Source organism: Taudactylus pleione, unplaced genomic scaffold (genome assembly GCF_031769625.1).
Source record: "Taudactylus pleione unplaced genomic scaffold, aTauple2 ptg000022l, whole genome shotgun sequence".
NCBI classification, from domain to species: Eukaryota; Metazoa; Chordata; class Amphibia; order Anura; family Myobatrachidae; genus Taudactylus; species Taudactylus pleione.
The window spans coordinates 1,299,923-1,312,280 of NW_028284424.1; the positions used below are offsets into that span (position 1 = coordinate 1,299,923).

At 42.5% G+C, this 12,358-nt stretch overlaps 1 protein-coding gene across 5 annotated transcripts in view; it reads left to right on the forward strand.

Moving 5' to 3' along the window:
* MYO5A (myosin VA) overlaps window positions 1–12,358 on the forward strand; it is a 181,533-nt gene that overhangs the window by 100,288 nt on the left and 68,887 nt on the right. For all 5 annotated transcript variants that reach the window (XM_088451054.1, XM_088451073.1, XM_088451082.1 and 2 more), the window contains exons 6-9: window positions 6,668–6,811; window positions 9,781–9,862; window positions 10,622–10,729; window positions 10,843–10,949. In XM_088451054.1, the coding sequence (XP_088307180.1) occupies window positions 6,668–6,811; window positions 9,781–9,862; window positions 10,622–10,729; window positions 10,843–10,949 (441 nt within the window). The remainder of the gene's footprint in view (window positions 1–6,667; window positions 6,812–9,780; window positions 9,863–10,621; window positions 10,730–10,842; window positions 10,950–12,358) is intronic.

The following is a 12,358-nucleotide window of genomic DNA, read 5'->3' on the forward strand; positions in this document are numbered from 1 at the left end:
GGATGCGTTTGTATATATGCTAAAAACATAGTAAAAAAAAACAAAAAACACCAAAACTTCAACAAATATTGGTTAGAAAATAAGTGACAGTACTTAGAAAGTAAAATTAAAAAGAAACAAAGGTGCCTTGCGGACTGTGGGGCCCCCATTAAATGGGGGATCATTTTTTATGAGTCGCAGTGTATACCATGAGGTAGATAAAAAACACTGGCAAGCAACTGTTGTGTTTTGCATTGGAAGTATGGCAATCTAGCTTTCCCAAATAAAGCTTAATACATTAAGATATTTGAAAACATCTGTGTTTTTTATTCTTGTGCACAATAGGAATATTGGAAGTGGAGGACACTATAGATAACTCAAATCGCATACACGGACACATGCTAAAGTGGGGTCATAAATTTAAATGTAGTAAAGTGCATAGTGGATAACACAGTGAGACTAGTGTTTCTATATATTTGCCAGTGCCGTGTTTTACTTTGCAGCAATCGCACTATCAATAATTAATTTAGGTTTTTGACCTTCACCCACCTAACGTATAAGCAGCTAAGTGTTCGTTCTAAACTTTGTCCTCTGTAGTTGTATGGTAAGACAGGTCTACTAGGTCATCGTTCACCATTAACCGGGAATTATAAAGAGGTCAGGTAGTCCTCAATTATGGTATTTATGCTATGCTCACACACTGCATATTTACCCTGGATGGAATAGACAATTAAATATTTAAAGGTTCATCTTGCGCGGATAAGTGGTATTTTTAGCTTACTGCGTTTGTGCACAGTCCTGCCATGGCAGCTGCATTCTCTCGTATATATGTGAAGTGGAGATTATGTTTCAAGATCTGTTGTTGCATGCAGGCCAGGCATCCTGTGAAAAGTCAAGTTGCAATTCTGTCTCGTGTCTATATACGGGAGAGTGTTTACGGTACTTTTATTATGCTGTGTTTCTTGGATATACAACGCACTCTAGGAGAGCTGTATCAAGCCTTGGAGAGGGATAAAGTGGAGAAGTTGCCCAAAGCAACCAATCAGCTTTTAACTTTCATTTTACTAGCACAGTGTATGCAATGTCACTTAAAAGTTGATTGGCTGCTATGGGCAACTTCTCCATTTTATCTCTCTCACAGGATTGATTCCTCCACCCCCCAAGTGTCCAAAATATCTTAATTATATTTAATGTCATATTGGCAGTTGGATAATATCTGTTGTAGTCCCAACAACTGTATTCTGCCTTCAGGGCTTCCCCATGATACTCCAGCAGTTACACATTTACATTTATCCACTTGCATTTGTTTGTCATTTACATAAAATGTAGTTACACATTAATAGGCCTATTTGTATACTGTAAATATATACAGTATGTGTGAAGTATATTTTGACATACAAGTGACAGCATTCTTACAATTGAAGTGAGCACTATGAGGAGAGTAATTTGTTTTCCTTCAGTAATTTTGGGGAATTTTAAGGCCCAGTGTTTTGGGTGAGGGGGATCACATTTAATGGCTTAATGCATAAACCAATTAGTTCAACTTGGACCTGTATGGAGTTTATACATTCTTTCTTGTTATTAATGCTGAGCATGGGAAGAAGTTAAATTAAATTTTATTTAAGGCACCGTTGAAACTTTAACATTTGTATGGTCACTTGCCTGGCTTATTTCTTCATTTCTTATTTAAGTTCTGCATTAAAGTTGATTAGATGCTGTGAGCTAAAACATTTGATAGCTTTTTGTAATGCATCAAAATATGTTTCTCATTTTGATATACTTTACTATAAAAAATATAATATAAAAAAAACATTCACGCTTCATGCAAACGTGTTTTCTTTTTGTGGTTATGTACAAAGATTGTAATTGTTCTCAACACTGTCGTCCATATCCTGTTTTTTCATAACGTTACACACATTTAACAGTAATGAATAGGGAGATAAAATTAATCCTAAAACAGTGGTTTGAGGGTAGTGGTGACTTCTCTGACAACTGTTGATGTTAATTCATTAACTATACAACTTCTGAAATCTATCTTTCTTCTTCATGCCATAGGGGGTACAGGCATAGAAGGAGGAGTCCGGGCACCAACTAGTTAAACTTTTTCTCCCATCACCCCCTGCTCCTCCTGCGCCCACCCCTATACCCCACCCCCAGACACAGGCAGCTCCGTTTTAGTTTGGTGCCTTGCAGGAGTAGGCACGTTATTAGAGACTGCTTTTAAGCAGTCTAGCTTTTTATTTCATTTTATTTTATTTATTATTATTTTTTTAACATGAGTAAGCATCACTAGGCGTCCTATAGGAACGCTTGCGCTACTGCTCCACCGACCCCCTGGGTCAGTCTCTTTGGCCAGTCCCTGACAGGCACCTGAGACCCGCAGCCACGCCGGGGGGAAACACCGCTAGTGCTTATCAAGGTAGGAGCGGCCCTCTGCTTGCAGTGAGCCGCTTGCTCACGGCTATACACCGGTGGTGTTGGTAGTGTAGGCTCCAGGTGTCCCCGCGCCATACACTAAACCAAGGATGGAGAACCTCCGGCCCGGGGGCCGTATAAGGCCTGCGGAATCATTAGGTCTGGCCCTCTGAGCTTTTTTCTGCTAGCTTCATCTGGCTAAAAGGGTACCTTCAACCATACCAGTCAAAGAAACCATCACAGACTTCCATTTACAGGTAATGTGGATGTTTTCTTACCAGTTTGCGGTTCCCGGCCAGTTATAGTCTTCCATGGTCTGGCCGGCTAATGCGCAGGTCTCCTTCCTTCATTGAGGATCACACCTGCCGTAAAGAGATGCAGCACTCCTTCACTTACTCCGTACAGGAGTGGCTGTGGATAGCCAGCAGGCATGGCTCAGCACTGGCCTGATCAAGTGTAGTATCTGTTTTTATCAATTTAATATCTGATACGCCCATTTGCTCTGTCCACTCCGTGCATTGACCGGAACAGGGTGCTCACATTGCCTGGCTAGTCACGAACACTTCCCTTCCTAGCTCTAATAGGGCATCTCTTAAAGATCCAACTGATAGGAAGTGGGAACCTTTTCCCTAGGGTATTAATGCTCAGGCAGATGCCATCATACATCCAGCCCTGAGTGCCTAAAGCCTTTGGAGACTGGGTAGACGTCCCTCAGGAAGGCCTCAGATAGTGTACCTATAGGAACGAGGTTTGGTGGTTAGTGAAGCATTTCAGTGAGGTGGCCTCTTATCTTGTAGATGCAGCAGTAGATACTGGTGTTCTAACCTCCAAGGTGTCAGCATCATCGACTGCTAGGCGAGCCCTCTGACTTCATTCCTGGTGCACTGGCTTAGACTCTAAGTAGGCCCTAATCTCTTCTTTTTTCAGGAGAAGTGACTTTGGTGTCCAGGACAGCCTTCTTCCCTTCTGTGACAGCCCCTTGATTGCTAACTTCTAGTTTTTCGCTCCTTTGGTCTTCAGGGAAAAGTCATGAGCCAGGGTTACTCATTCAGGGGTTCCAGGTCCGAGCTAAACAGCCCTGGTTTATCAGATGCCCTACCACCAAGTCTACTGACTTCTGCTGCTGCTCTCTGAGGCCTGGTTAGTGACCACCTCAGACACCTGGGTGCAAGGGTTGTCTCGGGCCCTAGCCTTTCGGAAGTGGCCTGTAAACCAATTTTGCTCCACAGATTTTCCGGGGGATTCAGGCAAAGCAGGGATCCTGTGGTAGTTTTTCACTCCCTGGCTGACTTCCAAAGTAATAGTTTAAGTTTCATAGTCTCACACTGGCCTCTCGGCCAGCCTTTTATTGGTTCAGTAGCCAATTGGTTCGTTCCGGCCAATCCTCAACCTGAAGGCCCTCAACAGGTTTTTGTGGTCCCCAATTTTCGTCTGCATTCCATTTTTCTGGCACTGCAGCCAAGGGTTTTCATAGCCTCCTTGGACATCCAGGAGGCCTATTGGTAGGTTCTTATCCAGTTCAGTCACCTGAGTTTCCGCAAGTGGACAGTCTGGGAGGAAAATATCCCTTTCAGATTTTGCCATTTGATCTTTCCACGACCTCTCTGGTATTCATTAAAGTCGGGGCAGCTCGTTTGCCCTGCAGGAGTATCAGAAGTCGCCCTTATTTAAATGTCCCTCTGAATCTCACCCAGTCACCGGAAGTTCTTAGGGAACATATCCACCTCACAGCGGATCTCCTCCAGTCCCATGGAGGGGTCATCAGTTGGAAATTCCTCCTTGTCTCCGTCAGGAGATGTACCCTTGCGGGACCTGCAGGCCAGGATTCACAAATTCTTGTGTCATCACTGAGGGTCAATACTCTTTTCGCCTTCAACAGGGTGGAATATGGTGGAATATATGCTCCTTGCCTCTTCAAATGGGAGTTCTGTCCTGGTAGAGCTGGTCTCATCTCTGGCTAAAGACGTGGAGAATTGTTCTCTCTTTAGAGGTTTGGCTCTCTTGAGAGGTTCTTCTTTCCTTCTCGTGGCTCCAGGGTTCCTACTTGGACAAGGGTCACCCCTTTTGGCTTCTAAAATGGGTTCTCACCACCAACTCAAGTCTTCACAGGTGGAGGGCGGTAACCTGTCAGCAGTCCTTTCAGGGTCGGTGAAGGGCTTTGGAGAGTTGGTTGCCGATACGGTTCTAGACCCTCTTGCGGTCTTCGGGGCTCTTCTGGTTCTGCCGCCTTTCCAGAATCATCCTGTCCAGGTGCAGTTCGATAACAGCAATCGCAGTTGTAACTCCTTCGATGAGGCAAGTTGCTTTTTTAACTGGCCAGATCGTATTCTATCAGCTCTGTCAGCAATTTGCTTTCCCGCGGTTTGAAATTGGAAAACGAACTTCCTCAGTTGCTATGGTGTTCACGCCAGGGTAGGGGCATTTCACCCAGATGTCTTTCAGCTCCTAGTTCTTCATTAGGGCTTGTCAGACTTCCTCTTTCCAGCACTTCCGTAAGCGACTGAGATCGTGCAATTGCACCATAATCCAGAAAGTCTTTCAGGTGTACGCCTTGACGGGCCGGCGAAAGCTAATTCTGCTGTATGTCTTTGTCCCATTGTCACTGTCTCCACAGGTCCTCCACAAATTGTTGTTGGAGGGTGGCACTTTTTTTCTGCTAGCTCCTAATTGCCACAGAATATTGGTACGCAGATCTCCTCGGCCTCTCCATGGACGCTCCGCTGTGTTTTCCTCGGAGGTCTGTTTTTCTGGTTCAGGCCCGCACTTCCATCCGGTGATGCACTGTCTTGTTTCAATGGGGTGGTTCCTGAGACATCAGTCCTGCGAACATGGGGCTTTTCCAGTGCAGTCAGTAATACTATGTTGAATACCTGTATGCCTTCCTCTGCAGGATTTTTTCAATGTTTTGGCGGATTTTCTTCGCTTGGTTTTCTGACAGTAAATTTAAACCCAGAGTGTTTTTTCTGTCTCTGGTTTGCTGTAGTCAGGTCTGGATTTGGGCATCCACCTTTTTTCTTTGCAGGGGTGGAGATGCTTTTTCGGTCGTCTTCCAGAGTCCGTTTGCTTTTTTGCCTGAAGTATGGACTTTTATTCATAAGTACTCTTCGTACAGCTCCAGTTTGTTCTTCCGAGGACAGCTTGCAACTAGTCTTTGGTGCTTCGGGCTCTTCAGTCGTTGTCCTTTGAGCCTTTTGTCCTCGGTAGACATTGTTAGTTTACATGAGCATCTATCTTCCTGCCGGCTATTGCAGCGACCCGGTGTGTGTCAGACTTGGGTGCGCTATCTTTTCTCTCCCCATTTCTGTTTTTTTCTCTTGGACAGGGCCATTTTTTGAAGTTGATTGAGCTACCTTCCTAGGGTAGTCTCTAGATTTCTCATCACTCTAGAAATCTGGGTCCTTATTTTTTTGGGAACCTGATTGTTTTTCAGAGGAGGCCTCTTTGGACGTTGTGGGCGCCCTCCGGTCCTTACTAATTAGGACCTGGGAACTCCGTAGGATAGGCTCACTTTTTGTCTTCTACATCTGTCACGGGCGGCTCTGGCCTCTCTCAGGATGACTTTGGCCAGTTGGCTCTGTTTGACTATCCATGGTGCAGGTCTTCCTGTGCCGTCTGTGATGAGGAATCATTCCACGAGATCAGTGGGTACTTTTTGGGAAGCTTGCCAAGGTGCCTCGGCTGAGCAACTTGGTAGGGCACCCGCCGTGGTCCTCCACCTATACTTTCCTAAGATTCTATTAATTTGACACCTTTGCTACCAGTGCAGCTTCGGTGCGTCTCCTCCCTAATGAGGATTGCTTTGGGATATCCCAAGGTAATGCCTGTGTCCCCTATGGCATGAACAAGAAAAGGAGATTTATGGTCTTATCTGGTTAAATCCTTTTCTTCAGAATCCATAGGGGACACCGAGCGGGTTTGTGGGGTTTTTGCTCCGCTCCCAGTCCTCCATTTGGTATTTCTGGGTATTTAGACCCCTATGTTTGTCAGTTTTCCTTCTACTCTTCCCGCTCCTGCTTTGGGCTTGCTAACTAAACTGAGCTGCCTGTGGCTGGGGGCGGGGTATAGGGGGGAGGAGCCGGGGCTGATGGGAGAAAAAGTTAAACTAGTTAGTGCCCGGACTCCTCTTGCTCCAGCCTATACCCCAGGTAATACCTGTGTCCCTTATTAATTCCGAAGAAAAGGATTTAACCAGGTAAAACCATAAATCTTGTCAGATTATAATTTCTTGTTCCTTGTTTTATTGAGTTTAGTGATTGTTTATATGTCTTCACAGGCCATAGGGAATGCAAAGACCACCAGGAATGATAACAGCAGTCGCTTTGGAAAATACATAGAGATTGGGTTTGATAAAAGGTATCGGATTATTGGCGCCCACATGAGGACGTACTTACTAGAGAAATCACGAGTGGTCTTTCAAGTAGGTAATCTCCATCACTTAATGAACGAAATGAAAGCCAGCCATACAGAACTATTGCTTCTTCATTTTGCTGTTGTCTGTATAATGGTCACAGTGGCCTTAAAAATGTTTTTCTTCTTCTCAGCAGTTTAGTGCTTACTTGCCTGATTGGTTACTAGGATTGCCCAGACCATCTACTACATGTATACTGGTGCCAGCATAGAAGCCAGCTCTCTAGGTGCTTAAGCACCCCCAATATTTGTTCTGCGCAGTCACTGAACATGCTGCATATATACTGTGCAGGACATTTTTCAGCCACATGGGAAAGGGTTAGTGGAAGAACTCCCAATCTTTTAAAATGGTTGGCTCCAATGATGCAGAGTTAGTTTTCAATATGCATATATACTACTAACAGGGGTATTTAATATGGGTGCGATAACATCGTTTTTTGCGTTAATATCACTGGTTTTACTTTTACACCGTATTCAATTTCAAAGACTTATCGCAGTTTTGAAAAGTCTTTGATAAAAAACGGTGATAACTTTTCACCATTGAATAGGTATCGAAAAAAAGTGCAGAATTGGGGCTTAGGGGTGCAGGCTTAAAAAAAAATAGCCTGCACCCCTGAGATTGACATTTAAAAAAGAACTGTGTCAATAAAAGTTTAAAAAAAAATAGGGACACCCCAAAAAATTTATTTAAAAATTGGGGTGCAAAAAAAAAAAAAGGGAAAAAATTGTTAAACAATATGCAAATAGGTTCAGGGCTATTCTGCAAGTATGCGGCAGATGTTTTCTAGAATAGAATTATAGCGGCAGGTGCACAAATGCAGAGTTTTTAAAAACTGACTTTAGGGACTTAAAAATATGCTAGTACCCATTTTCATGTACCCCAAATTTGATGGGACCACTTAAAAAAACGAAAAAAATAACCTAAGTGCTCTTCTGCATCACTTCTTCAATGTCGGAAAAAAAACACCTGCTGCGGCTATTTAAATCCCCGACTTTCAATTAAAGGCTAAAACGGGGGTACCCATAGTGTTCCCCCATGTTTTTACAACTTTAGGGGGGTCTTACAATTATTTTAAGGAAAAATCGTAACTTTACGCAAATCCAACTTTGGAGTTTCCCGTTTTCGTTAATTTGATATTGAATACGGGGATAAGCGGGAGCGCGCACCATACCTTTACGCAGAAAAAAACTCTGATATGAAACGTTAACTTCGCCAGGTAAGTTAACCTTTCATATTGAATACCCCTCATAGTGTACTAGAACTTGAGACTGCAAGGACATGACTATTTTCAACTACTGCTTGTCAGGGATCAGGCTTTTTGTGGATAATGGACAGGAACCGATGGTCTGGTCTGGCTGGTGGTAGAGTGTAGAAGTTAGGTGGTCTGATAATGCTGCTCCATATTCAGTAGATTCTATAGGGAACTTGGCAATAGGGTGCGCTGAAGTGCAGTAGTAGTTGGTAAAAGGCACTGTGGATTGGCTCAGTAACTGATAAGACCTAACACACTGCAGAAGTAATGAAGGCACCTGCTAGAGTAGCTGAGGAGTGTGCACAGTGGGTGGAAGCTGGTACTCACACAGAAGAGATGGTGATATAAATGAGCATTCACAGCAGGTGGATTGTTGGTACTTGCTGGCTGTTGCACAGAAGCACTGGTGTTCTTTGGATAGAGCGCACAATAGATGAGATACTTGCGCTTGCTGAATGCGGCACGGAAACACTGGTTTTCGTTAGATAAAGCACACAATAGATGAGATACTGGCACTTTCTGAATGCTGCACAGAAGCACTGATGCTCTTTCAAAAGAGAACATAATAGGTGAAATACTGGTGTTTCCTGATTGCTGTACTGAAGCACTGGTGTTTTCTGAAGAGAGCGTGTAGCAGGATAGATGCTGGTGCTAGCTGAATGCTGCACAGAAGCACTAGAATCACACAGGGAGCATAAGCGGTCACAAATGAAATTGCTCTGGTAATGTGCTGCTGTACCAGAAGAGTTTAAGTAGGGAGCCCAGGATCCCTATTGGCTGCTCAAGTCAGCTGAATGAAAAGCAGCCACTGGTTGGAGAATACAGTGTCAGCTGACTGAAACCAACATGGCGGAAAGTTACAGTATGTAAAGATGCTAACTTCAGAGATAGTTAGCAAACTCTAGTGTCATGGAGCATTGCAGAACCCACAGGAGCACCCCAGGAGGTGAAGCGGCAGTGCCGAGTCAGGTAACAGGGTCTCAGGGCCTGATGTGTGACACTGCTATCTTTATTAAAGTACATACTCACCATGTGAATATAGCAGTGCAAAAATATTCACTTTTTGATGGTTTGCTGAAAAATTTCCCACATAGAAAACTCAATGTAGGTGAGTTATAAATCATCATTATGCATTTATAAGGTGCCTCAAATTGTGCACAATCACAGGTACAAGAATGCAGTAAATAATACTTAAATACAGATAAGGGTAGTATCAATACAAGAATAATACATGAACAGCTCTGAGAAGCACATAGAAATAATTCCTGTCAGTTCTCTATGCAGCAGCTGTGATGAGAGCTCTGTGCACTTAGTGACCCCTTTTATTAGAGAGATTCTGACACTTGTGAATGTAGGCTGTAAAGATTATCTGAGCACGTTATACACTGGGGTACTTGGGTCGTAAGGTTGTATTGGAATTTCTGCATGGTGCTTTTAATCATCCACCTTCCTGCTGGCTTGCTTTATTTGCTGTTATGCATCACATCTAACCTACGTTGCATTTTGTTAGGAAATAAAATTGTTCCCAAAGCCCAAGTGAATAGATGTTTTTTTGGAACACAAGTGATGTTCTTAATTCACAGATCGCAAGTGCTTATTCAGTTCCTATACTGCTTAGCACGCATATTTTTATATGCATAAAGTTTAATGCTTGCTGAGCATTGTCATTAAGCATGATGTAATAATATACATATTGGTTTTTTCTCTATATGTAACTTTTTTTTAGGCAGAAGAGGAGAGAAATTATCACATATTTTACCAACTATGTGCATCTGCTTCTCTACCAGAGTTCAGTATGCTTAAACTGGGTATGTTACATGTTCTGCTCCAACCATGATGTAATTACTGGCAAGGGTTAGTGGACATTATATTACACACATGGCCAGAAATATCAAATAGGCGAACCACACCAACTGCCACTCCAAACGCTGCCAAACATCGCCGGCCGGCACTCGCTGGCAGTTGGTGTGGCTCCCCTATTTGAAGTTTGGAACGCGCTGCAGCCCCGCCTCTGGAGCCGCCGCTGTCTCTTAAGCATAATAGCTTTTTTTATTGAAGGTAATTGTATATAATGTGACATTGGAAACTTTTAGCCATATTGCTCTATTAAACCCATAGTATACTGATTATGTATGAAATACTTAAATACACAAAATAACTGATATAACTGTTTGGGTCAGTGGGAGGAGGAAATACTCCACTTTTATTGTTTAACACAGATGCAGTTTAAGGTCTGGGTAACACTGAACAGTGCATTTTACCTTCTATATAAAAGGTTTATTTTCTTGATTTCATTATTGACCATTGTTTAAGTTCCTATTGTCCTATATATACAGTGGAGGCAGCCATTTTGTTGGCTAAAACTATATTCATGAAATTGTAATGAGAATATAGCCAGTCACGTCTCTGGAAGCTGGTGACATCATGGAGGCCTACATATTTATAATATAATAACTCCGAAGTTTAATGAGCACCACATACTTACTCCATACTAGAGTCTGAGGGAACACATGACATTCACATTGCGTTTATCAGAAATGTTTGCAATAATTATTTCTTTATAATAGGGAATGCCAGCAGTTTCCTTTATACCATGCAAGGGAGAAGCCCAGTGATTGACGGAGTTGATGATGCAAAAGAACTTAGAAACACAAGGCAAGCTTGTGCTTTACTAGGTAAGCCATATTGTGTCCCTTTCAGTGATCACTATTGCATATCATAAATACTGTTACGTTTGCCATGGCTATGTCTAATCCTGTGCTTTGGGTATTTGTGTTAAACTTTCCAGGAATTGGAGATCTGTATCAAATGGGAATTTTTAGGATTTTGGCTGGTATACTCCACCTGGGAAATGTGCAGTTTAAGTCTCGGGATTCAGACAGTTGTGTAATTCCGGTAAGTCTAATATAGCATTATTTTTATTTACCCCCCAATCTCCAACATGTTTTCCAGTATGAAGTATTTACCAGAGTTTAGATTAGAACTTAAAAATATAATTATTTTGTGAGTAAAACACTTTGGCTGGTTTTAGTTATGCTGTGACTACAGGCACGGCGCCATGACATCTTAAAAAAAGACTATTATAAGGGAATACCCCTGGTATTGTTCCACATTCTTGTTGCTTTTGGTCTTCATTTGAGTGAGCTAAACCAATACAGTAAATTCACACACATATTGGAGAAATAGGGAGGGGTTCTAAATCTGTCTAGCATTAGTTAAGACGCCACAAACTCTGCCACTGACAAACCTATAGGACAGGAGAAAACCACAACTAACATTCTCAATCTTAAAGGGTAAACAACTCCAACACATTAAAGAGGCAATACACAGAAAAACACCTCATGGTTTAATCTCCTTCATGTTTATTTCATTTCAAAACCTTCAGTCCTAATGAGATGAGTGCAAGGAAGAAAGACTCTTTTTGATGAGATGAAAAAATCCTAATAACTTTGGGTTGTGAGGGGGTATCCGATTAGCCCTGAACATTGTTTCGGGCGCTAATGGATAGCCGCAACTGGCGAAAAACGGGTGTTCGCCAATGTTTTTTTTCACCCTATCCTATTGTTGCGGTCAAAATAATAGGATAGTTTTCCTGAAAACACATAGGACCCGCGATAAGCTCGCCGGCCTATGTGTTTTTGCCATTTAGGTGGTGAAAAAACTGCACTTATCGTGGATTATTTTTCGGGACATATCAGGTCCCGAAAAATAACCACGATAAGGGCCGGCATCGGCCCCACCACGATTAGCGCTGCTAATTGAATACCCCCCTGTATGATAGAAAGCATTAAAAAATGGTTGCTCAAGGTTTTTAATACATAGCGATGTTTCACTATATTAATATAATAAGCAGGATTGATTTTTTTTTTCTCAATAAAACATTAATGCAAACAAACCTGGTTTAAAAAAAACAAAACAAAAAAAAAACGATTTAAACCATAAAGAATTTTTTTTATTTTTTTTCCAACCCTGGTACAGGAAAACACGTCCAAGCCTTCAAGCGTTCCCAGAAAACTCCTCTTCTACATACTCTCTATTCTACATAATTATCTCCCCTCTACACAGTCCACACATACCTTTACAGATAGGTCCTCATTCGTTCGTCTTTGCTGCAGTCGTGCCAAACAGGCCCTTTCGGGCCGTCTGGTCCCATGAGCCACTGCTAGCAATTTCCTATTCCCTAATGACTGTAAGATTGAGAGCAGGGCCCTCTAAAGTTGGGTACACTCTATATGATATATCGTGCAATCTTGGTAGTTTCGTGTAATCTGCACGAGCATGAGATTGGGTGTGTGCACCCAATT